This window comes from Dromiciops gliroides, chromosome 2 (assembly GCF_019393635.1).
Source record: "Dromiciops gliroides isolate mDroGli1 chromosome 2, mDroGli1.pri, whole genome shotgun sequence".
Taxonomy (NCBI): Eukaryota; Metazoa; Chordata; class Mammalia; order Microbiotheria; family Microbiotheriidae; genus Dromiciops; species Dromiciops gliroides.
In genome coordinates, this window is record NC_057862.1 from 211,599,635 (window position 1) to 211,625,642 (window position 26,008).

General features: G+C 42.1%; 1 protein-coding gene across 1 annotated transcript in view; it reads left to right on the plus strand.

Moving 5' to 3' along the window:
- The window catches only part of RIN3 (Ras and Rab interactor 3), a 163,093-nt gene that overhangs the window by 113,031 nt on the left and 24,054 nt on the right, over nucleotides 1-26,008 (plus strand). The window contains exons 6-8 of the mRNA XM_043980311.1: nucleotides 14,887-15,391; nucleotides 15,521-16,707; nucleotides 22,158-22,466. Of these exons, the coding sequence (XP_043836246.1) occupies nucleotides 14,887-15,391; nucleotides 15,521-16,707; nucleotides 22,158-22,466 (2,001 nt within the window). The remainder of the gene's footprint in view (nucleotides 1-14,886; nucleotides 15,392-15,520; nucleotides 16,708-22,157; nucleotides 22,467-26,008) is intronic.

Genomic DNA, 26,008 nt, shown 5'->3' on the forward strand with positions numbered 1-26,008 from the left:
TTTAATTTCTTCACAGAACTTCCATATTTCTCCATCCTCTACAACAGATGATAAAGAATTTGCAGTTATCTTCCTGGTGATGTATTTGTTATGCTTTTCAAACATTCTAAAGTGAGATGATAAAGTGCCCATTAAAATTATGCTTCTTTTTGCCCTTGGGCCCATTAAGAAGCAGAGATTGGCCCGTGTAATCCCATTCCCTGAGCCCATGGTGCAGCATGCCTTCAGATCCCCAGAGAGGGGTGAGTCTTGAGGCCCTGATAGAGCCTCTAAAATGGCCACTTCCACATCCAGAATGAGACACAAGCAGAGATAACTAACGAGGACCTCTAAGATGAGGTGGCATGCCAACCTCCTGCCACTCTATAGTGTAGCCTCTGAGCACCATGTCCAAGGATTTGCCAATGCCTGGCATAACACAAAATGTTTTTCTGCTTCTCTTCCCACTTGCTACCCAGCAAAGCCACTAAGGAAAACCACTAACTTCCCCTTTTTTTCTGAAATGTCACACACCCAAACTGCCCCCGCAGTTCACTGACATGTTCTTTGCATGCTACTGAGTGTCCCAGCTGCCACAGGAAAGGAACCAATCGGCCATCTCTTCCAGGAGCAAGTGATATCATCTGTAACATTCAGCCAGTATCCATCAGGAACAGGCCCAGAAGGTCATAGAACTCCTCAATATCCTTTTCTGTGTTTATTGTTCTCAGACACACAAACTCCAGTACTTCTTCCCACTAAACTTTCTTCCTGCTTCCACAGGCATGGCCTTTGTATAGAACTTTCTGAACAACCATAGAAAATGTGCTTCCTTTCAAATATGTACATATAGGGGCATCTGGGTGGTGCAGTGGATAGAGCACTGGCTCTGGATTCAGAAGGACCTGAGTTCAAATCCAATCTCAGACACTTGACACTTACTAGCTGTGTGACCCTGAGCAAGTCACTTAACCCCAATTGCCTCACCAAAAAGAACGCATAATCTAATGGCCCTTTAATGTTTACAAAGCACATTCTTCTCCTAATTGCCCTGTGAGATAGATAATGCAATCATTTATTATCCTTACTTTACAGGGAACTGAGAGGCCAAAACAACTTAAGTCTCTTGCCATGACTTCAAAAGTGGTAAAGTCAGGATTTGAACTGAGGTTTTATAAGGACTGGGTCCTTTTTCTACTCTAGCAAGATGTATTATTGTTATCATTTTACAAAATGAGGAAACTGAGCAGTGAAGTTACTTGCCCAGGGTCATGTTGTTGTTCAGTTGTTTACGACTCTTTGTGACCTTATTTGGAGTTTTCTTGGCAAAGATACTGGAGTGGTTTGCCATTTCCTTCTCTGGCTCATTTTACAGATGAGGAAACTGAGGCAAATAAGGTTAAGTGATTTGCCCAGGGTCATACAGCTGGTAAGTGTCTGAGGTCAGATTTTAACTCAGGTCTTCCTGACTTCTTCAGCCCTGTCGCTCTATCCACTGTGTCACCTGGCTGTCCCCTGCCTAGGGTCATAGAGTTAGTAAGTACAGACCCGGATATAGTCATAGCAATGGCCCTTAGCAAATTTTGAAGGAGTAGTTTGCCCTTGGGCATCCTTATTTCCCTCTCTCCTGGGCTGCCCACTATGCCAGGACTCTTATCATTCTCATCAAACTTTCCTGCCCCCATATCTCATCCTCCCACTGCCCTGCTTTGCAGCCAAGTTGATAAACTAATTCAATTTTAGGTTTAGTGGCTAAGAATCTCACAGAAAACAATCACATTGTCATTTGAGATCTTTATGTTAGGAAAAAAAGAAATTGATTTTGTGGGAGTCTGAAGGAAGGTCGTTTAGAGGGAAGGAGAGATTTTTTTTGGCCAAGGACACCTTTGCAGAACCCTTCAATTTGTAGTTACCTATTTTAACCAAGTGTGATAATAGTCCTGTGTCTGATGCCCCCTCCAGTAGAAAAGAATCTGTTATAATCATTAACAACAGGGTGTTAAATCTGAAAGTGGGGCTTGAGGATCATAGAACATCAAATCTCAGGGTTTAAAGGAATTGTGAAGATCATTTAGTCCAACCATGTCATGTTACAGAAGAGGTGACTAAGGCCCACCTGAGCAAAGGAAAATAGAGAATTTACTTGACCTGTTGTAGATGCTGCCCTTAACATTGACTAAAAACTTTACTAATTTTGAGAATGGGAAGTTACAGTAAGTATAAATTATTTCCTCTTCAGTAGTTCTCACCAGGAAATAAAGCTTGTTATTGGAAACATTTGGAGCTTTGTAATCTTCTTTTGAGTCATTTTAATTTTGCCACTTTACCTTCTTTTTTGTATTCTTCTAATACATATTTAATTTTTCAAAGAATTTAGGAATTACGAAACACCTCAGAAGCCATCTAGTTTACCCAAAACACGAATCTCCTCTGTAACATCCTCCTTCCCGGCAGATGTTATTATCATCCCCATCTCATAATTGAGGAAACTGAGGCAAACAGAGGTTAAATATTTGCCCAAGATCATGCAGCTAGTATGTGACACTGAATTCAAACTCAGGTCTTCCCAACTCCAGTGCCAATGCTGTAAACAGAGGCTCTGAGACTTTCAATGACTTGGCCAAAGCCACAGTTAGTAAGTGTTGGAGGTAGGATTTGAGTTGTCTTCTTGACTTCAAGACCAACACTCTACCTACTATGACATTCTAGCTGGTATTATTTATATAAACTTGGGCAGGTGACTTAATTTCTCTGGGCTTCAATTTTTTCAAGTCAAACAAGTGGGTTAAAGTAGATAGTCATTAAGATCCCTTCTGTCTTTAAGTTCTACAGTCATATAGCTTCCTCATATTATGCCAATATTGACCTCTACCTCTGAGAAAGCTGAGGAAGGAAGGAACACCTCCAATTCAAGGGATTAGGGAAGGCTTCATGAGCAAATGACCCCTGAGTGGGGACTTGAGAAGACAGAAACAAGGGTTGGGCAGGATCCATCCAGACATGAGTAAAGGCAAATGAGATATGATGGGATTAAAAACTGGGGTTGGTGAATAGTCTATTTTGGCTACAATACATGAAGGAGAACATTATGGAATAAAAGGTAGGTCGAAGGTCTTAAATGCCAGGATCAAGACATTACATTACATTACATTCAATAATAATAGATAACATTTATAAAGTGCTTTACAAAAAATATCTTGCTTTGTCCTCACTCTAGGAGGTAGGTATAGTTATTATCTTCTTTTTATAGAGGAGGAAACTGAGGCACAACTAAATAAATGTCAGAGGCAGGATTTTAACTCAGGTCTTCCTGAATCTAAGGCCAGTACTCCATCCAGTGGGCCATCTAGCTGCTTAGGCAATGGGGAGCCACTGGATATTTTTAAATAGAAGGGAAGCGTGATCAAAGCAGAGATTTAGGGAAATTCCTTGGGCAGCAAATTGAAAAAAGTATTGGAGACATAAGAGAGACAAGAGAAAGAACATTCAGGAAGCTGGCACCTTTCCTTTATTTTCTATAGTATATCTTTTGATAGCTAGGCTTGCCCAAATATCTAACACACTATGTACTTAATCCTGTTTGCCTCAGTTTCCTCATCTGTCAAATGAGCTGGAGAAGAAAAATAGCAAACCACTTCAGGACCTTTGCCAAGAAATCCCAAATGGGATCACAAGGAGTCAGACATGTCTAATTGGCCAAACAACAACAAGCCATCTAAAGAGAACTGTTTTCAGCTCATTTCTCTGTGAGTTTGTACCAGGCGTCAGTAAAGCTTTCATCTCTTCCAGATCATACATTCAGGCCTTGGTTAATTGGACTGAACTGATTTTTGAAAGTAGGATTTTTGAAGGCAGCAATAGTAACCCCGCTCATTTCTCTTCTTCACCAGGCTAATATCCCATGATAGGGTTTCAGCAACCAACCCTCAACATCACAGGTGGCCTTCTTTCAAAGGTTATCTATTGCCTCCTTTGTTTCATACATGAATGCAGAAACTTGCTTTGTCATGTCCCTTGGGCTGCTTGGTTACACCATTAACCCATTGAGCTTGTCATCCACTTAAACCCCCACATTTTTGTTTTCTAGTAAACTGCTAGCCAATACTTTCCCCATCTTGTCGACGTAAAGGGCGTTTGTTACAATTCAGGTCCGTTTAGGGGCGTTCTGAAGCCAGCCATACTGGCCCCCCTCACTGTTAAATCTTTAGTGTAAGCATCTACACTTCAGATTTATTGTTTTGTTGATTGTCTAGACTTAAGGTGCAGATTAAACAGAAAAGGTGTGTCCTGGACGTTTTTGGAGAAAGTTCACTGTTAAACATTTACGAGCACACTCGTGCATGTATTCTTATTAAATTTCATCTTTTATTTGACCCATTGTTCTAATGTCCTGAGATCTTTTTGTATGTATGATTATCCCTTCTGAATTGCATGTGGGGGGGGGTGTTAGGGGTCTGGACTCCCCCCCCCAAATCTGGAAAATCTGCATAAAATTATTTGGCCCTCACTGTATCAGAGAAGTCTGAATTATTACAGTATTAAAAGATAAAATATATTGATATTATACAATGCTATACATATATTTTATGCATCTGCTAGCCTTCATGTGTCATCTGTGGCTTCTGCAAAACTCTCCCAAAATTCCCATTTTTTTCTTATACCAACCCACAATATATTGATACCACAATGGGGAGAGTGGTGATGTGGAAGAGATAACTCTACTAAGATCTTTTTGGCTCTGTGGCCAGGTGCTACCCAGAACTAGGCACAGTACAGTCTTATCAAAGCCCTTTTTTAAAAATCCTAACAAAGAAATAAGATTTGTTTTCCTTTTGACTTTTATTGTTTTTAGTGAGACAATTGGGGTTAAGTGACTTGCCCAGGGTCACACATTTAGTAAGTGTTAAGTGTCTGAAGCTGGATTTTGAATTCAGGTCCTCCTGACTTCAGGGCTGGTGCTCTATCCACTGTACCACCTAGCTGCCCCTTGTTTTCCTTTTTAAACAATAAAAACTACTTGGAAAACTGGTAGCAATAGTTGTCTTAGATTAAAATTGGCACCAGTGTTTATACAAACACTAGATTCATTTGGAAGTAAGGGATATGGGAAACTTAAAGATTTATTAATTACTAATAATTGTAAAGTGCTTAGCAAAGTGCTTGGTATGTAGAAAACACTATATAGATATTAGTGATGGTGATGGTGGTGGTGTGCCAGGCACTGTACCAAGTACTGCTGTTACAAATAAGAAGAAAAACAGTTCCTGCCCTTAAGAAGCTTACAATCTAATGAAGAAAGACAAAAGGAAACTGAAAATCTGGAGGTGGGGGGGAGGGTCACCAACAAAAGGCATGTAGAACACAGGAATGGTTTTCATGTATAGTTATTATCTAGTTCTAGGTATCACTATTTATCTCTGCTTTGATCACACTTCCCTTCTATTTAAAAATATCCAGTGGCTCCCCATTGCCTAAGCAGCTAGATGGCCCACTGGATGGAGTACTGGCCTTAGATTCAGGAAGACCTGAGTTAAAATCCTGCCTCTGACACTTATTTAGTTGCATGACCCTGAGCAAGTCACTTAATGTCTATCTGCCTCAGTTTCCTCCTCTATAAAAAGAAGATAATAACTATACATGAAATAACTAAATATCTGGTCCAGTTTTGCTTTGCCCTCCAGCTCTCAGATCAGAGGGGAGGAAAAACTGGGGTTAATGGAGAGGTTTTGGGTATCAAAGCTGAAGCAATCTCTATAATGATGAGATTTGTGGTGAAGAGCTTATCCTGAGGGAAGCATGATGTCCCTGAGTCAAAACCAAGAAGAGCAGCTGGTGGGAAGTAAAGAGGAAGTAATAGAATTGTCCGTTGTAGACATCCTGTTTCCAAGAAAGCTGAAACAGAAAACAACTATCATGAAGAATTGGAATCAAAAGTAAAAATTTCTTTCCCATAATGAGGAGAGTGGATGAAGAGTAGAGGTGACATGCCAAAAGACTATTATTATGTGTATTCATTTGATCAATAGCATTGGCTTTTCTTGCCAGTGAGGGATTTGAGGGCTACAGTTCCCTTTAACCTCACTGATAAGGCATTGCTCTTGGGGGTGAGGTGGGAAGGCACACAGTGTTCTTAAGCTCGTTGAACTCTTCCAGAAGATAAGCCCATCTGCTTCCTATTCTCTATGGGGGGGAGGGGGAGTCTCCTTACATACACAGTATTGTGGTTCTGTAGAGCTCAGTCCTTGTCTGTATTTCATTTGACATATTTACTCTTCACTTGGCTGAAGACATAGATCGATCAAACAATATTTATTAAGTGCCTACTATGTGCCAGGCAATGAAGGTATCCTCAGATTTGTGGGTAACTTGAAGCTGATAGGTAACTAATACAAGGAATAGCAGAATGATCACCTTTCCATGTCTCCCCCTTCCCCAAACATTCTGACAGGTGGAAATGGATGTAAATCATTAGGGACAAATGTAAATAGGTGTACAGATAGAGGATGTAGGAAATGGTGGTTGGATTTATAGTTGGTTTTAGTGGATTACAAGTTTAGTACTAGGGCAGCTAGGTAACTTTATTTACATTCTGCTTCAGTTACTAACTGTCGTGACCCTCAGCAAGTCACTGGACCTCTCTCATCTGTAAAATGAGGAAATTAGATGAGATGGCCTCTAAAGTGCCTTCCAGATCTTAGTCTAATGAATATGAAGCCATATTGTATTGTGATGACCCAACGCTAAACTATTGCTGCACAAAAGTTCTTTGGGGCTATTGCTCCCACATTTGGAATGACAGCAGTAATTGACTCAATTAGAAACATTTCTGCTGAGGTTGAAAGGTTAGCTCAGGATACAACTCAAGCCATTGCTCAGACAACTAAAGCCATCTTCTTCCTCCATCCAGGAAGAGATGGACTCTTTAGCAAAAACAGAACTGCAGAATCCATTGGCTTTAGATCTTCTCACTGTAGCTTCAGGAGAAGCCTGCGAACTCTCTTAGGACTTCTTTGACACCATGTGCCAGAGATAGCATGGGGCTTTGGGGGCTTTTGTCCTGCTTGAGCTAACTGGCATGTTGAAGCTCTCTCCTTGATTCTTCTACCACCCGGCCTGAGACCATGAGAAGCTAGGGAGACTCGTGGTCAATCCTTTACTGGTATATCATATTGATAAATTAAAATATGCTAGCCCCAAACTGATATTTAACAATAGCAATTCTTTTAAAAAACACAATGGCAAGTCTATAAAATAATCATGACAATACTACTACTACCATTTATAAAGCTTATGTGCTAAGCACTCTACAATTATTATCTCATTTTATCCTTACAATAACCCTGGGGGGTGGGGGGTAGGTGCTATGATTATCCCCCTTTTACAGATGAGAAAACTGGAGCTAAAAGAGGACAAGTGATTTGCCCAGGGTCACACAGTTAGGAATTCTCTGGGACCATATTTGAACTAAGTTCTTCCTGACTCCATGATCAACACTCCCTCCACTGTGCCATCTGTTTAAAAATGAGAAATAATCTATGTTACCAAGAATTAGAGAAGGGTTTGAATGAATCATGATATATTCATGTAATGGAATATTATAGTGCTATGAAAAATGATAAGAATGAAGAAAGAACTGATCACCAGATCTATATAAAATGATCCAAAGGGAAATCAGCATTACAAGAATAGTAGTATACAGGGGCAGCTAGGTAGTGTAGTGGATAAAGCACTGGCCCTGGATTCAGGAGGACCTGAGTTCAAATCCAGCCTTAGACAATTGACACTTAACTAGCTGTGTGACCCTGAGCAAGTCACTTAACCCTCATTGCCCTGCCTCTCCCCCCCCCCCAAAAAAAAAAAAAAGAAAAGAAAGGGGAGGAAAGGCAGAAATAGCATAAAATCAAGACTATCTGGATAGGAACACAGAATAAAAATGTTCTTTTGTTTGGTATTTTTTTAAAAAAACCAAAAACTAAACTATTCCAGCCGCGAGCTCAATAAAGGGATAATGCAGAGAATAAAAGTAATGATCATTCTTGGTCAGATCACAAATAGAATATTGTTTCTAGTTCTGGGTATCACTATTTATTTATTTATGCATTCAGTTATTTATTTATTTGCTTGCTTGCTTGCTTGTTGCTTGTTCATTTCTTTGAGGGAGGCAATTGGGGTTAAGCGACTTGCCCAAGTTTATACAATTAGTAAGTGTCTGAGGCCAAATTTGAACTCAGGTCTTCCTTACTCCAGGACTGGTGCTCTATCCACTATACCATCCACCTGCCACTTGGGTACCATATTTTAGAAACGAAAGACATTTACAAACCTGGTGTTTATCTATGGTATTGTCTTGGATCATTGTATTGCTGAGAGTAAAGTCATTCACAATTTCTCATAGAGCGATAATGTTTTCACTGTGCACAATGTTTTCCTGGTTCTGCTCACTTCACATCAGTTCATATGGGTCTTTCCAGGTTTTTCTGAAATCATCCTGCTTGTCATTTCTTATAGTACAATAATATTCCATCACCATCATATGCCACAGCTTATTTAGCCATTCCGCAATTGATGGGCATTCCTTTGATTTCCAATTCTTAGCCACCACAAAGAGTTGCTATAAATATTTTTGTACTTTTTTCTTTTCTCATTTTCACAGTTACTATTATTAACTGTTCCCTTCCATCCTATTCCCTTCCCCATGATATTTGCTCTATTTTCTATCTTTCACCCTATTCCCCCTCAAAAGGGATTTGCTTCTGTCTGCTCCCTCCCCCAATCTGCCCTCCCTTCTTCTACCCCTCTCTCCTTATCCCCTTCCCCTCCTACTTTCCTGCTGGGTTAGATAGATTATTCCATCCAATCAAGTGTGTGTGTTATTCCCTCCCGGAGCAAATTCTGATGAGTATAAGGCTCATTCACTGCCCAGTTTAGATAGATTACTCCACCTATTTGGGTGTGTATGCTAATCCCTCCTTGAGTCAACTCTGATGAGATTAAGGTCTTTGAGCATATTCTGATGATATTTACTGCCCTGCTTCTCCCCCATCTCTCCCCTCACACCATAAGCCCTTTCTTGTTTCTTTCATATGTAATTTCAACCCATTCTACCTCTCCCCTCCCCCAGTTCATTCCTCTCACCCCATAATTTTACCCTAAAGATGTCACCATGGGGTAGCTAGGTGACACAGTGGACAAAGCACCTACCCTGGACCCAAGAGGACCTGAGCCCAAATCTGGGCTCACCTTAAATTAAAAATTTTAGCACCAGTCTTTGGGCATTAAGCATTTATTAAAGCATACTAGGTATTAGTGAAAACAGAACACATGGAGTTAAGAAAAAAAGTTAAGAAAAGGCCTAAAAAGTTAAGAAAGTTAAGTTAAGAAAGTTAAGAAAAGGCCTAAAAAGAAAAGAAAAGGCCTGTCTAGCCTAGAGTTCTAGCCTGGTCTGGTTCTTCCTTAAGTCCTCAACCATGAACTGCCTGAGCAAACTGAGTGTGGAAGCTGTTTATAGGTCTGGAGGAGAGGCAGTCCTTACACATTGCTTCAAGATGATTGGTTAGTGTCATCCAAATCCATTGGTTCACTGGACTTGAGGGGGGTCTTGTGTTGATGTCATAGTCCACAGCCTCTGAGAACATGCCCTCCTGGGAGTCAATCAGGTGTGGCTTTAATTGAATTAATTGTAAGTAGGTCAATCAGCAGTCAATCAGTCTCACAATTCAATCAGTTCTAAATTAATCTCAGGTGGGGCCTTTGAGTATCTGCCAAATCCCATTATTCTCTGACACTCACCCACTGCATGACCCCAGATACATAACCCAACTCCAAATACCCCACAATAAAAAAGATAAAAAATAAATGCTTTACAGATATCATCCCTTCATAATCAATTCCTACCTGTACCCTCTGTCTAAATTTATTTCTCTCATCTGCCCTAATACTGTAAGTAGTTTAACCTTTTAACATCTCTCTTAATTTCTTTTTCCTGTTTACCTTTTTATGCTTCTCTAGGGTCTTGTATCTGAAAGTCCAATTTTCTATTCAGTTCAGATCTTTTCATCACGAATATTAGAAAGTCCTCTTTTTCATTGAAGTCCCATTTTTCCCCCTGATATATTATACACAATTTTGCTGGATAGGTTATTCTTGGTTGTAATCCCATTTCCTTTGCCCTCTGGAATATCATATTCCATGCCCTCCAGTCCTTTAATATGGAAGCTGCTAGATCTTGTGCTATCCTGACTGTGGCTCCACAGTACTCAAATTGTTTCTTTTTGGCAGCTTGCAATATTTTCTCCTTGACCTGGGAGCTCTGGAATTTGGCTATAATATTCCTGGGAGTTTTCATTTTGGGATCGCTTTCAGTAGGTGATCGGTGGATTCTTTCAGTTTCTATTTTACCTTCTGCTTCTAGAATATCAGGGCAATTTTCCATGACAATTTCCTGGAAGATGATGTCTAAGCTCTTTCCTTGATCATGGTATTCAGGTAGTCCAGTAATTTTCAAATATCTCTTCTGGATCTATTTTCCAGGTCAGCTGTTTTTCCAAGGAAATATTTCACATTAACCTCTTTTTATTCATTTGGATTTGTTTTATTGTGTCTTGATTTCTCATAAAGTCATTAGCTTCTATTTGCTCAATCCTAATTTTTAAGCAATGATTTTCTTCAGAGAGCTTTTGTACCTCCTTTTCCACTTGGCCAATTTGGCTTTTCAAGCTATTAACTTTTTTTTCCATGACCCTCCTGCATCACTCTCATTTCTCTTTCTATTTTTTCCTCTACCTCTCTTACTTTATCTTCAAGGTCCTTTTTGAGCTCCTCTATGGCCTGAGACCAATTCATATTTTTCTTGGAAGCTTTGGATGTAGGAGCCCTAATGTTGCTATCGTCTACTGAGGATGCATCTCGATCTTCCTTGTCACTAAAGAAACTTTCAGTGGTCTTCACCTTTCTCTGTATACTCATCTTGCCTGTCTTTTACTTGACTTTCCAGGTTTTACTGAAATCTGCCTGTTCATCATTTCCTATAGCACAATAGTATTCCATTATATTCATATACCACAACTTGTTCAGCCATTCACCAATTGATGGGCCTCAGTTTCTAATTCTTTACCCCCACAAAAAGAGCAGCTATAAATATTTTTGTATGTATGAGTCCTTTTCCCTTTTTTATGATCTCTTTGGAATATAGACCTAGTCGTAGTATTGCTGGGTCAAAGGTATGCAGTTTTATAACCCTTGGGGCATAGTTCCAAACTGTTCTCCAAAATAGTTAGATCAGTTCATAGCTCCATGTAGGTGATGTTTTAAAATTTTTCCCAGAGAGGGATAATACATGAAGTTGGGAAAGCCTTAGTATGAGGTAATTTTCCCTAAGAAAGATTGTTAGGGATGAGAACCCCTTACAATTTCCCCCAAATCTTATTGTACCTTAGGGATCACAAGAGTGGGGTCTGTTTGCCCTAAATCCCCAACAAGGCCATAGGATCTATGTCAGTAAGTTATTTGATCAGTGGGTCTCTTCCTAAGACCATTCAGGGATCTTTCTCAGCTCTACCACTGCCCTGACCTCTCCAGATGCAAGGATAATTATCATCATCTTCAGAATTCTCAGGAACATTATTATAAGTAATATTATTCTAGTGGAAGAAGCCCTCAGGGTTGAAGATTCAAAGTCAGGTTCTATCACTGACTGACTATGTAACCTTGGGCAACTCTATCATTATCTTTATTGTTATTATTGTTAATATTTTATAAATAGTAGTAATTGTTATCAATAATAATTACCACTCAGTAATTTATGTTTATAGAGCATTTTGCACACACATTTGAGTCTTATAACAACACTGTGAGGTAGATACTATGGGCATCATCCCCAGTTACTGATTTGGAAACTGAGGCCCAACAAGGTGAAGTGGGTTTCCCCAAATCACCTGACTAGTAAGCGGCACAGCCAGAACACAAAGTTAAGACATCTAGTTCCCATACTAAATCTTTTTTTTTTTAACTACTTTTCTTGGCCTTTGTATGCAAAGTGAGGATATTATATCTACCTACTCCTTACCACACAAAGCTGTTGAGAAATGAAACTAAGATATATAGGCAGTGTTCTGAGATTCTTGAAAGAAAATACTCTCTATGCATTCAGGGCTGTAAATTATTATTATCCTAGTTTCTTGTCATGGGGAAAAAAGTTATCAGTAAAAGTACCTTAATAAAAAATATACTCTGAAAAAGTATTTTGATTTATCCCTCTTTAATCCATTCATCATGTAATGTTATATATTATAGATATCTGTGAATAGGTCTTCTCACTGAATTAGTTTCATGAAGTCAGGGGTCATGTCATGTGCAAACTCTGTATCTCCCCAAGAGCCTAGCACAGTGTTCTGCATATAGTAGGTACTTAAATATTTGTTTTATTGAATTGATTAAATATATGGAGAAGTTTGGAAATGGAATGGTGTACAGAGGGAAGATTATTGAGAGGTTACTGAAGCAATGTGGTAGGGTGATAGGAGCCCAACACTTGGAATTAAAATACCTCCCTGGTCCCAGGCTCTACTAATTACTTTTTTTTTTTTTTGCGGAACAACGAGGGTTAAGTGACTTGCCCAGGGTCACACAGCTAGTAAGTGTCAAGTGTCTGAGGCCAGATTTGAACTCAGGTATTCCTGAATCCAGGGCCAGTGTTTTATCCACTGTGCCACCTAGCTGCCCCTCTACTAATTACTATCTATATAAACTGGAATAAGTCATTTTGCTTTCCTAGATCTCAGTTTTCTCATCTGTATAATGGAGTTAAACTAGATGTCCTCCCAATTTCCTTTCAGGTTTGGGACTCCAATAACTATCTTTATGTCCAGAATGATCAAGGACTGATTTAGAGACACTTGAAGACAGGGAGATGACCATGCTTTTCTCCTGAAGTTTTTTATAGTTTGAGATTTTGACACTGAATTTAAGTTGAAAGCTCAACTTAGGGCTGAATTAAAAAGTAGGTTTCAGCACTTTTGAGTTTTATGTTATGATCTTCTTGTCTGTGATCAAAATGATACTTAAAGTAGAAATAATCCTAGGGGGCAGCTAGGTGGTGCAGTGGATAAAGCACTGGGCCTGGATTCAAGAGGACCTGAGTTACTTGAGTTCAAAATGGGCCTCAGACACTTGACACTTAGTAGCTGTGTGACCCTGGGCAAGTCACTTAACCCTCACTGCCCTGCCAAAAAAAAAAAAGGGAAAGGAAAGAAAGAAAGAAAGAAAGAATCCTAGACAGGGAATCAGGATTTTAATCCCAGGGCAAGTGTAACCTTTGGGCAAGTTCCTTCCCTGATGAAGAATTCAGTTTCTTCCTCTGGAAAAGATAGTGTCTGGACTAAATAGTCTGTAAGGGCCTATCCAGTTATGACATTCTATGATTGACTTAATTGATATTAAGTATTGGCTAAGTATGTTTCCCATAATCTGGGATTCCCATAACTGATTATTTCACAGTTAGCATTTGGCTCAGCCCAGGATCTTCATGTACAAGTTCATTTTGAGTTCCATCATCTCCACAAATCCACACTTCAAAACTTTTCATCGTGATATATTTACTCTTCCTTTGTTCCAGGCTCAGAGAATTTGTTTCCAAAACTAATCCCTCTGCTGATGTTCTTAGTCCCATCCCCTCCCATAGGGAGTTTTCCTCATTGACCATTTATCTTCTTTCTTTCTCTCTCTCTCTCTCTCTCTCTCTCTCTCTCTCTCTCTCTCTCTCTCTCTCTCTCTCTCTCTCTCTCTCTCTCTCTCTCCCCCTCTCTCTCCTTCCCTCCTCCCCTCCCTCCCTCAGTGTGTGTGTTTCTGCCTCTCTCTGTCTCCTCTTTCTTTACTACCGATAAACATGTCTCTCCTATGCAAACAGAACCAGAAGTTCACACCCTATTTGCACATAACTGTTTTCATTAGTAGAGATTGATTGTACGTTGTTGTTTTGCTCTTTTAAAGTCTATTTTGCAAAAAAGAAAACAACCTTCGTAAAGTCCTTTTTTGATGGATGCATGGAATCCAACAGAGTGTGGTAAAGGAGGAAGGGACCTTAAAACAAAGATCGTTAAAACTTAGACTATTAGAATTATACTCTTCCCTGCCATCTGCAGAGAAACATTAAAGATCATCCAGTCCAATACCCTCATTTTATAGTGAAGGAAACTTGGCCCAGAGAAGGTAAGTGACTTCTCCAAATTCACACAACTACTAAGTGAAAAGTTAGGATGAGTATCACCAGCTTCATTAGTACTCTTCTTCACTGTCTCCCCATCTCTTCAGTACCCCACAATTACAACCAAAGTCCTGTTTGTGGGTATTGTGAGGTACTTTTTTTTTTGTTGTTGTTGTTGTTGTTGTTGTTTTTGTGAGGCAATTGGGGCTAAGTGACTTGCCCAGGGTCACACAGCTAGTGTTAAGTATCTGAGGCTGAATTTGAACTCAGGTCCTCCTGACTCTAGGGCCAGCTCTCTATCCACTGCGCCACCTAGCTGCCCCATGAGGTACTTTTGATTCCCCCAAGAATCAGGAAGTGTTGAGAAAGCTGGAAAGAACAACAATGAAAAAGAAGGAGGGGCAGCTAGGTGGCGCAGTAGATAGAGCACCGGCCCTGGAGTCAGGAGTACCTGAGCTCAAATCCGGCCTCAGACACTTAACACTTACTAGCTGTGTGACCCTGGGCAAGTCACTTAACCCCAGTTGCCTCACTAAAAAAAAAAAAAAAAAAGAAAATGAAAGAGAAAAAAGTGAAATAAACTCTTTCTACTCTTCTCTCCTGCCCTATCCTCCATATAAGGCTTCTTCAGTGCTTCCTCAGCACTTCAACTAACCAGGAGCAGGAACTTACTACACATCTCTCCTCGTTTCCCTCCCTTCGCACAGGTTTCTGGGACTCATCTCTAAATCCTCGGAGAAGGAGAGATACCACTGGCTCAGCTCCAGCGACACCGCTAGCCACCAGTGGCCGATCCCCACCACGTTATGCAAACTGTTCCTGTGAAATTGAGTTGTCAATAGGAAATGACAGACTGTGGTTTGTGAATCCTATTTTTATAGAGGACTGTAACAGCTCACTACCTTCAGAAGAAGCCGTACTTCAGAGTTGCCAGGCCAGTTTGATTCCCCCTATTGCTACCTCACCTGCTTCTACAAGAACTCCTCGAAGGCGGCCACCTCCTCCACCTCCTCCTCCTCCTCTTTCTTCTTCTGCTGCTGCTGTCCCCCTCTCTCCTCCTGATCCTACTGTCTCTGCTGCTGCTGCTGCTCCCCTCTCTGCCCCTGCCCCTTCTGTCTCTCCTGCTCCCCTCTCTGTCTCTGCTGCTGCTCCCCTCTCTGCCCCTGCCCCTTCTGTCTCTGCTGCTCCCCTCCCTGCCCCTGCCCCCTCTGTCTCTTCTGCTGCTCCCCTCTCTGCCCCTGCCCCCTCTGTCTCTGCTGCTGCTGCTGCTGTTCCCCTCTCTGCCCCCGCCCCCTCTGTCTCTGCTGCTGATGCCCCCTTCTCTCTTCCTACCCCCATTTCATCTTCTGCTGCTGCCAATGTCCCCCTGGCTCTTGCTGCATCTTCTCTTTCATCAGTTCCTCCACCCTGCCTTCCAGTTGCTACTGCACCTCCTGTAGGACTTCCTGGAAAGTCTGGCCAGCAGCCTGTGACTCCCTGTGCGAAGGTCCCACCCTGTCCAGTGAACTTAGGACAAATTGGTGAAGGGGATAAAAAGGAGGCCGTGGTGCCCAACTCATCCCCACAGCTCCTGGAATCCAAAAAGAGCACCCGGCCAGCTATTCCCCCGAGGAGGAAGCTCTCAGAGAGGATTTCATTGGAAGACAACAGCATGGTGAAGACTGAAGGGGGGGATGGAACGGAAGGAGTGAGGTGGCAGGGAGAGCAGCAGGATTATCCCCAGACCGTCCCCAATAGCCTTCCAATCAAAAAAGCAATAGGTGTTCCCAGAAGAGCTATGGAGCAAGGCCTCCATGTGAAGGAATCTGCCATGGTCAGTGTTATAGGAAATGGCCCTGAGCAAGAGAAAAAGACTAAGCAACCTCCCATCCCACCCCCAAGGAAGAAGAGGATTTCTCGACAGCTTGCTTCCTACCTCCCCAGCCAGCCCGAAAACCCTGAACCTACAGGTGCACAGTTACATGGACAACACACCCCAACTCTTCCCATAACCAGCTCCCCTGCCCACAGAGGCTCTGGCACCCATGTGTCGACTCAGTGGGAGGCCAAAGGCACCCCGCCATCCTTGGGTTCCTCAGAGTTCAAAGGCTCCATGGCTTCACTGGCTGACAGCCTGGGGACATCAGCCCTCACCCCAGACCAGGACTCCTACTCCACCAGCAGCACAGAGGATGATCTGGACCAGTTCAGCAGCCCCAGTGTGAAGAAGAAGTCCTCCGTGATCCTGGGCAAGGCCAAACACCGACTGTCCTTTGTGAATTTCTCCAATGTCTTCAATGCCTTCCTTTCCAGCAACCGGAAGCTACAAAAGAAACTGGTGGAGTTGGCCCAGGAAAAGGACTCATACTTTGGCAACCTGGTACAGGACTATAAAGTGTACAGCTTGGAGATGATGGCAAAGCAGAACTCCAGCACAGAGATGCTCCAAGAAATACGAATGATGATGACCCAGCTGAAGAGTTACCTGCTGCAGAGCACGGAGCTTAAGTCTTTGGTGGATCTTACCCTTCATTCAGAGGAAGAACTTGGTGAGTGCTTAGCAGGAGTGGAGATGCCTATCTTTGCTGGGGGGTGGGGGGGAGGTCGGCACATGGATGGCGCCTAGGGAATGGGGGGGGGGGTCTTGTAGTGGAATCTTAAGACCATAATGCTCTATTCTTTCTGGTTTCATCCCCCACCCTCCAACACCAACTCTGATCAGGATAGCAGTTCACCTTTCTATAGCACATTAAGGTTGGTGAAGTGCTTTCCCTACAACTCTGACCTAGGTGATAGGAAGTTTTTTATCCTTATCTTGCAGTTGAAGAAAACACTGGTCAGATTGGCAAAAATGACTTTCCATAGGTAACAGAGCCAGTAAGTGGCCAAGCCAGGATTCTCGTTATTGCTGATATTGTTATAGAAGTCCTGAGGCAGGAAGAGGGACAGTCAGTGCAGTGGGCTAAAGAGAGGACACAGCTATTGGGAGGCAGGGTGGAGTGCCTGAAGTGAAAGAAAATTCATCAGGAGAGATGGGGCACAGCTGCAGAAGAGAAGGCTTGGGGATGGAAGAGAGAAGGGAGCGTGTGTGAGCATGCATACAGTGTTTACTGGTCCCTTCTTTCTCTTTTGCTCCTGCTCCAGTGTATGTATGTAGGTATATACCTGTGTGTGTGTACACACACACACACACACACACACACACACACGTTGTTTTTCAGTTATTTTCACTTGTGTCCAATTATCTCCTAATTATAGCTCCAGGCACCACTTAATATCACTTAAGCCAGTGATATCAACTCTGCACAGGGGTTTGCTGATCAATGTTTAACAATCAACTATCTGGAGAAAATAATGAGTGCACAGAACACTTTTAAGTTTAATTTGCAGGGGTGGCATAGTGCAAAGCTTTGGGGGGGGGGGCAGGGCAGTGCGGGTTAAGTGACTTTCCCAAAGTCACACAGCTAATAAGTGTCAAGCGTCTGAGGTCGGATCTGAACTCTGGTCCTCCTGAATCCAGGGCTGGTGCTTTATCCATTGCACCACCTAGCTGCCCTCAAAGTTTCTAAACTGTGGGTTGCAACCCCATATGGGGTCACATAACTGAATGTGGAATTTGTGAAAAATTTGGCAACAGAAAATGGTTACATATACCTATTTTTTATACCTGTACACCTGGGGTTGTGTAAAAATTTCTCGGGTGAAAAGGGGTTGCAAGTGGAAAAAGTTTAAGAAACTCTAGCATAATGAATAGAGCACTGGTGGCATCAGGAGGACCAGAGTTCAAATCTGCTCTCAGACACTTAAGCTATGTGACCCCAGGCAAGTAACTTAACCCCCCCGATTGCCTCCAAAATAAAGTTTAGTCTGCCTTACTAACATTCTCTCCATTACTTTCTCAATTCTAGATAACCAACAAAAATAAATCAAGCCCTGGTTTTATATTGTTTGCAAATTTCTGAGGTGTAAATGGTAATGGTGAAAATCTAACAATTTCATGTCTTCCTTAGCTCTTCAGTAAAATTGAAAAACTTAATTTTGTACTAGATTATCAGTGCCGTGGGCCAACTAACAGATTGACTGTTTTTCGAGGAATCAGTCTGTAAGAGGTGATGTAGGGAGATAGTCAGAGCATAAGCAGAAGTGTTTACTGGCTTCAGATTTATGGTAAACAAAACTATTAGTCTATGAGGGTGTTGTGTTAATACAGGAAAGCTGAGGAGGGAAATTTCAGAAAAAGAGGAACAAAGGGTATAAACTCTGTATAGAGTAGCTAGATAGCAACCTGACCTGGGGCTGGGTGGGGTGGGGAGGATACATTATAGGAGGAGACGTGATGACCGGGATGGGGAGGTGGGTTGGTGGTTTGGAGCAGGGGTGGAGTTTGTGGACAGAGAGACAGAAAGTAGGTCTCATTGGGAAGCCCCTGGGTGTAAGAGTAGCAGGAGGGCTTTTTCACAGAATGTTTGTGATGCCTGTATATAACTCATCGGGGGACTACCTACACGCACAGACATTCTTTTTTTTTTAATTAATAAAGTATTTTATTTTTTTTCTGTTACATGTAAAGATAGTTCTCAACCTTTGTTTATACAAGCTTTACAATTTCAGATTTTTCTCCCTCCCTCCCCCCTCCCCTAGACAGCAGGTAATCTGATATAGGTTATATATATATATATATATATATATATATACATACATACATACATAATAACATTAATCCTATTTCTGCATTAGTCATGTTATAAGAGAAAAAAAATCAGAGCAATGATGGAAAACCTCAAAATAGAAAAAAAAAAACAACAGCATCAAAAACAAAAGAAATAGTATGGTTCATTTAGCTTCTATACTCTGCAGTTCTTTTTTTTTTTTTCCCCTGGATTTGGAGATCCTCTTCCATCACGCGTTCCCTGGAACTCTTCTGTACCATTGCATTGGTGAGAAGAATATAGTCCATCACAGTAGATCAGCACTCAATGTTGATGTTACTGTGTACAATGTTCTTCTAGTTCTGCTCATCTCACTCACCATCAGCCCATGCAAGACCCTCCAGGTTTCTCTGAACTCCTCCTGCTCATCGTTTCTTATAGCACAATAGTATTCCATTGTATTCATATACCACAACTTGTCCAGCCATTCCCCAATTGATGGGCACCCCCTCAACTTCCAATTCTTTGCCACCACGTAAAGAGCAGCTATAAATATTTTTGTACATGTGGGTCCCTTTCCTCCTTCCATGATCTCTTTGGGAAAAAGACCCAAAAGGCGCACAGACATTCTTAGGAATAAGTGCACGGCTAAGGAAGGAGAAATAAGCTAGGCAGTAGACTGAAGACGCAGAAGACCACAGTGACTGAAAGGGAGACAGAAAGAAGGACAAAGAGATATGGAATTGAGTTACTGAGTGAAATAAGTAGTCCATTTTACAGATTTGTAAATAAAGTGTGACGAATAAAACTAATGTGTGGTTGCCTTATTCCTGTCCCAAGTGTAGGGAAAATTAGCTAGGGTTTACTTATAAATTAGAAGCTTTATCACCAGTTTGGGGTATTAAGCATTTATTAAAACATACCAGATATTAGTAAAACACCTGGGTCAGAAAGTTAAGAAATGGCCTATCTAGCCTAGAGTTCCTCAAGTCCTCCTCCACGAGCCTGTTCAAGAGATGAACTCAGTTGAAGCTCCTCCTTCATCCAGAGGAGAGGTGGTCCTTACACACTGCTTCAAGCTAATTGGCTAGCATCACCCAAATCCATTGGTTCACTGGACTTGAGGGTGGTCCCATGTTGAGGTCACAGTCTATACCCCCTGAGATCCAGCATCTCAGGTAGGTGTAGTTTCAATCAAGTCAACTTCCAGTGAGTCAATCAGCAGTCAGTCCATCTCATCAATCCAAATCAATCCAAGTCAATCCCCTCGACCTGGGACCTTTGGGCGTTGGCAAAACCCGTTCTTTTCTCACAGAAGGATTGGGGGGGTGGTATCCCATGGCTGGTAGATAGCAGAGCTGCAATTCCAGCCCCCATCTTCTAATTCTGTAATCAGTGGTTTTCCATTATACCTCACTCACTGTCGGTCCAGGAAAGATTTTGGCCTTTAACCATCAAAGCAATATGGCTGTGGGAAGCCTAAGTTTTATGTGGTGACTTTCTGTACTAGATACCCACACCAGGTCTGTGTAGGAACCTTCCCAGCATCTCTCAAAATAATGCCCACAGGTGAGTGACTGTCCCTTTATGAGACCAGCCCTAGCTATGCCTGGGTGTGTGACACTCCCTTGGCATGGTAAGGGAGTTTGTTACAAGGGTAGTGAACAGTGGAGGAGATAACATCTTACCTGTCATGCCTAGGAGTCTTCAACCTAGTCTGGAAAACCCTAGAGTGATTCTGAAAGATTACTCTGGGTACTGCTACCATGTGGTTTGAGACAAGCGAAGAAGGTGGGCCTTACCTTAGACTGGATGCCCAGAAGGGATGTTGTGTGTTGGGATGCAGGATCCCAGGGTGCTAGGGTTTGAAAGCTACAAGGGATCTTATCCAGAGAGCTGAAAGGGAGCCTTGGAACAGAGAATGGCAGAACCACAGAACACAGAGTGTTAGCATTGGAAAGGACCTTCAAATGTGGACTGTTAGAACATAAAATATGGGATATCAGAACTAAAAAGGGACCTTAGAAAATTATGTTAAACTCTAAAACATAGAATGTTTGAATTGAACTTAAAACTAAGATGTTGGCATTGGAAGGGGCCTTAAAAATCATAGATTATAGAATATTAAAGTTGGAAGGGGCTTCAAGTCCACCCCTTTCCTTGAGCTAACTAGGTGGTAGAACAGATAGAGCATTAGGCCTGAAATCAGGAAGACCTGAGTTCAAATCTAGGCTCAGATATTTGCTGTGTGACCCTGGGCAAATCACTTAACTTCTGTCTGCCTCAGTTTCTTCCACTATAAAATGGGCATAATAATAGCACTTGCTTCCCAGGGTTATGATAAGGATGAAATGAGATAGTATTTGTAAAGTATTTAGCAAAGTGCCTGGCATATTTCCTTCCTTTTACAGATGAATAAACTTTCAGATCACTTACTAATTATGATAGAAGCAGAACTAGAGCCTAGACTGCCTGACTTCTTCACTTTCTCCTCTCTGTACCAGTTAGAAAGCTAAAATGCCTGGAATAGATAAAGAAAGAAAAATGATAATAGTTTCTTCATGGAGTTGAAGGTATACTGTTCTCCAGACTCAGAAAGGCAGCTTTGTAAGCTCCATTGGAAAGCATTATTAAATAATACACTAGTCCCAAGTAAGAATCAGTCATTCAATAAGTATGTATTGACACTGTCATTTAAGAGTAGAATCATAATGTTTTTAGATTTGAAACTTAGTCAAGGGCAGTCAATTCATTTTGCTCCTGAGAAAACTGAGTCTGAGATAAGGGAAACAATTTAATCCAAGGTTACTTAGCGAGTTAACAGTGGCATAGGTACCAGAAGCCTGGTCTCCTAGGTTCCAGTTTGATGCTTTTTGTTAAGTGCTATAGGGTGAAGAGTATCCATAAAGAATGAAGCAGGAGCGGGGCAGCTAGGTGGCACAGTGGATAGAGCTCCAGCCCTGGAATCAGGAGGACCTGAGTTCAAATCCAGCCTCAGACACTTCACACTTACTTGCTGTGTGACCCTAGGCAAGTCACTTAACCCCAATTGCCTCACCAAAAAAAAAAAAAAGAAAAAAGAATGAAGCAGAAACTTCAGGGGGCTGTTTCCTCAAGGCACTGTATCCTAACTTCAGGCTGTGTGTGAAACATCTTATCTTGGCCCCATTTCATTTTATATGACAGAATCTGAGAGCCACAGGCAACAGACATTTGGCAGGATTGGAAATGATGAAGGGTCGGAGAGAGCTGGCTGCCCACATCAGATGAATGTTGAGAAGCAGGGCCTTTGAGGTATGTTTCCTCTCAATCAGTTTCTCTGTTTTAATCCTTCTCTCCCTCACTCGCAGAAGCCATTGTGGAGTCTGCCTTATATAAATGTGTGCTGAAGCCCCTGAAGGAAGCCATTTATTCACACCTCCAGGAGATCCACATCAAGGATGGGGCCCTACAGCTCCTAAAAGGAAATCAGTTAGTCATCTTGGCCACCACCACCACTGACCTGGGTGTGACCACCAGTGTGCCGGAAGTTTCCACCATGGAGAAGATCCTTCACAAGTTCACTAGCATGCACGAAGCCTACTCCCCTGAGAAGAAGATTTCAATCCTGCTCAAGTCCTGCAAACTCATCTATGACTCCATGGCCTTAGGGAACCCAGGTAGGCAAAACTGGAAGATGAGGTTTGTACTTAGGGGTGGGTTGGGCCAAGTGACCTCTGAGAGTCTGTGAAGGACAGGAACAGCTAGATTCTCCAACATTCCTATTTCTAGGGTCAATGAACAGAAGGCCTTCCTTGAGTAGTCCCAGGCAAGAGTTAGAAGGTCTTGAAAGACTTTTTCACTGCTCAGCAGTAAAGCCCAGATGCTTCCTGAAGCTTCCATTCTGCTGGGGGGGGGGGGGCGCAGAAAGCAGGGGGATATATATCCACAGACAAGTGAATATAATTTGTGATTTATTTGTTTTGTTTTTTGTGAGGCAATTGGGGTTAAGTGACTTGCCCAGGATCACACAGCTAGTAAGTGTCAAATGTCTGAGGCCGGATTTGAACTCAGGTACTCCTGACTCCAGGGCCGGTGCTTTATCCACTGCGCCACCCAGCTGCCCCTTAATTTGTGATTTATAATGTTGCAGAATGGTATAGCACTGGAGAACTAACCTCTGGTCAAGAAGAGGTTCAGGGGCAGCTAGATGGCACAGTGGTTAAAGCACCGGCCCTGGATTCAGGAGTACCTGAGTTCAAATCCGGCCTCAGACACTTGACACTTACTAGCTGTGTGACCGTGGGCAAGTCACTTAACCCCCATTGCCTAAAAAAGAAAAGAAGACTTGGGTTCAAGTCCCTTCTTTGATACATACCGGTTATATGACTGAACAAATCGCTTAACCTCCCTGTCCCACATGCAACTCTCTGAGAACATAAGTTGTCCAGAGGAAGTGAGGTGGTATAGTAGAAAGAATATTAGAATTTGATTCAAGAAAGCTTGAGTTCAAATTCTGCCTCAGACACTTACTTGCCTGTATCACCCTGGCCGAGTCACTTAACCCCTGTTTGCCTCAATGCCCTTAACTATAAAATGGGGATAATAATAGCACCTACCTCTCAGGGTTGGTGTGAGGATCAAATGAGATAATATTTGTAAAGTGCTTAGCACAGTGCTCTCGAGGAACAAAAGGGAGGATTGTGGTAAAAAGTTTTAACAGTTGGTTAGATAATGGAGAGACGCCAGGTTTTTTTTTAGGACCACCCTTTTGGGGAGGAGACCAACAGCATGAGCTACACACACCACCTGCAACGCACGCCAGATTGCCTGCTGAGCACTCGACTTCTGGGGTGCGAGCTTAAAAGGCAAGGAGAGAACGGAAGTAGGGCTTTTTTCCTGCTCCGCTGGTCTCCTGGCTGCGCTGCACAGACAGACGAGGACTGGAGTTTGCGCTTGACTCGGTCTCTCTCCCCAAAGGTGGCCTAGACTTAAGACGATTTGTATTGTATTTCTACTTTCCTATCCTTCTAATCAACATCACCTTGTGACTACCATACAATAAAAGCTCTATCTAGAAAACCAGAAGCCTCTTCCATTTACTAGTCTGGGAGATAAATTAAGGGAAAGGTTAAGTAGGGTAGATTTATGATCTAATATCCAATTTTAATCTCACAGTGCCTAGCCCATGGTAAACACTATATAAATGTTAGTCATTATTATTATATGATTGTTGTTGTTTGTTATTATTATAAGTTATAGAACCTTTGTCAGTATGCCTTAGCAAAAGGAGTTTCCTCACTGGAGTTATGTAGAATGATGAAATAACACATACTGACTAAAGACAATTGTAACAGTCATTTAAGACCACAGGGAGATACAGAGTTCAAGGTGAGGCCTAAGGGAAATCGGATCCCTTTGGCTTGGTGGAATCTGGGGAAGTTTCATGGAAGAGGTGACATTGAAGCTAGACCTTAACAGATAAATAAAATTTGAACAGTAATGATGTTGGGCAGGAAGTAGTTCTTTTGGCGCATAAGGAGTGGTAAGAGCAAGAGTTTAGAAAATATAGGCAGAAAAAAACAAACAAACAAACAAACAAAAAAAGGGGCGGCTAGGTGGTGAAGTGGATAAAGCACTGGCCCTGGATTCAGGAGGACCTGAGTTCAAATCCGGCCTCAGACACTTGACACTTACTAGCTGTGTGACCCTGGGCAAGTCACTTAACCCCCATTGCCCCACAAAAAAACAAAACAAAACAAAACAAAAAAAAGAAAATATAGGCGGGGGTGCAGCTAGGTGGTGCAGTGGATAAAGCACCGGCCCTGGATTCAGGAGGACCTGAGTTCAAATTCGGCCTCAGACACTTGACAGTTATTAGCTGTGTGACCTTGGGCAAGTCGCTTAACCCTCATTACCCTGTTTAAAAGAACGAAAGAAAGAAAAAAAGAAAATGTAGGAAAGGGTGGAAAGGACCAAGTTAGTTCAGTTAGACTGTTGCACAGGGCATGTATATACACATCAACACTGGAGACGCAGAAAGATTCTGGTCACCACAGTTATCAGCACCTCATACCCTGTGGCGGTGATGGGGGGGCTAGGGTGGGAATTTACAATCTGGCTGGATTCCCCTATCCCAGTTCCTCTCACATCTTTATTCCCTCTCTGATAGAATGGACATCATCCAGAGATGAGATGTCAAACATGACCCATGGCCACATGTGGCCCACAACACTCTCAAGTGTGGCCCAAACCAGATTAAATTGCCATTGAGAAATATTTAACAAAGTAAATAAAAATGTACTAAAGCATAGCTAACACAACTATGTGCCTTTCTAAATCAACATGTGGCCCATAGAGATCCTTATTATAGTTGAGTGGTCCCCATTTCTATTTGAGTTGGATACCACTGATCCAGAGAAATCTCTGCTTCCAGGTTACTAAAACATCAATCGAATAAAGAAGGGGAAGACCTGGGTTCTAGTCCCCAATCTGTCACTAACTGGCTCTGTAACCTTAGGCAACTAAGTCATTTAACCTATGAGCCTCAGTTTCCTTCTCTGTAAACTTATTTCATTTGAGCTAGATGACCTCTAAGGTCATGTCAGCATCTAAGTGACATAGTAGATAGACCTCTGGATCTGGTGACAGGAAGACTTGAGTTCAAATCCAGCCTTCAGATTCTTACTAGCTGTGTGACTAAACAAGTCATTTAACCCCTGTCATTCTATTCCATGTGTAAAATGGGGATAATAATAGCACCCACCTCCCAGGGTTGTTGTGAGGATAAAAAAAGGATAATTTTTATAAAGCACTTTGCAAACATTAAAAGTGCTATATAAATACTACCTCTTATTAGCCATGCAGCTAGGTGGTGCAATGGATAGAGCGCCAGGCTTGGAATGAGGAAGACTCATCTTCCTGAGTTCAAATCTGGTCTCAGACACTTACCAGTTGTGTGGCCCTGGGCAAGTCACTTAATCCTGTTTGCCTCAGTTTCCTCCTCTATAAAATGATCTGGAGAAGGAAATGGCAAACTGCTCCTGTATCCCCACCAAGAAAACCCCAGTGCGGGGTCACAAAGAGTCAGACACAACTGGATCAACAACACCAATGTTCCCAAATCTCTTCTAGGTCTGATATTCTACATACTGAGGACTCTTTCTAGCTCTTTCTTTGCTCTGAAGCAGAGTTTCTTAACCTGGGGTCCGTGAACTTAGGG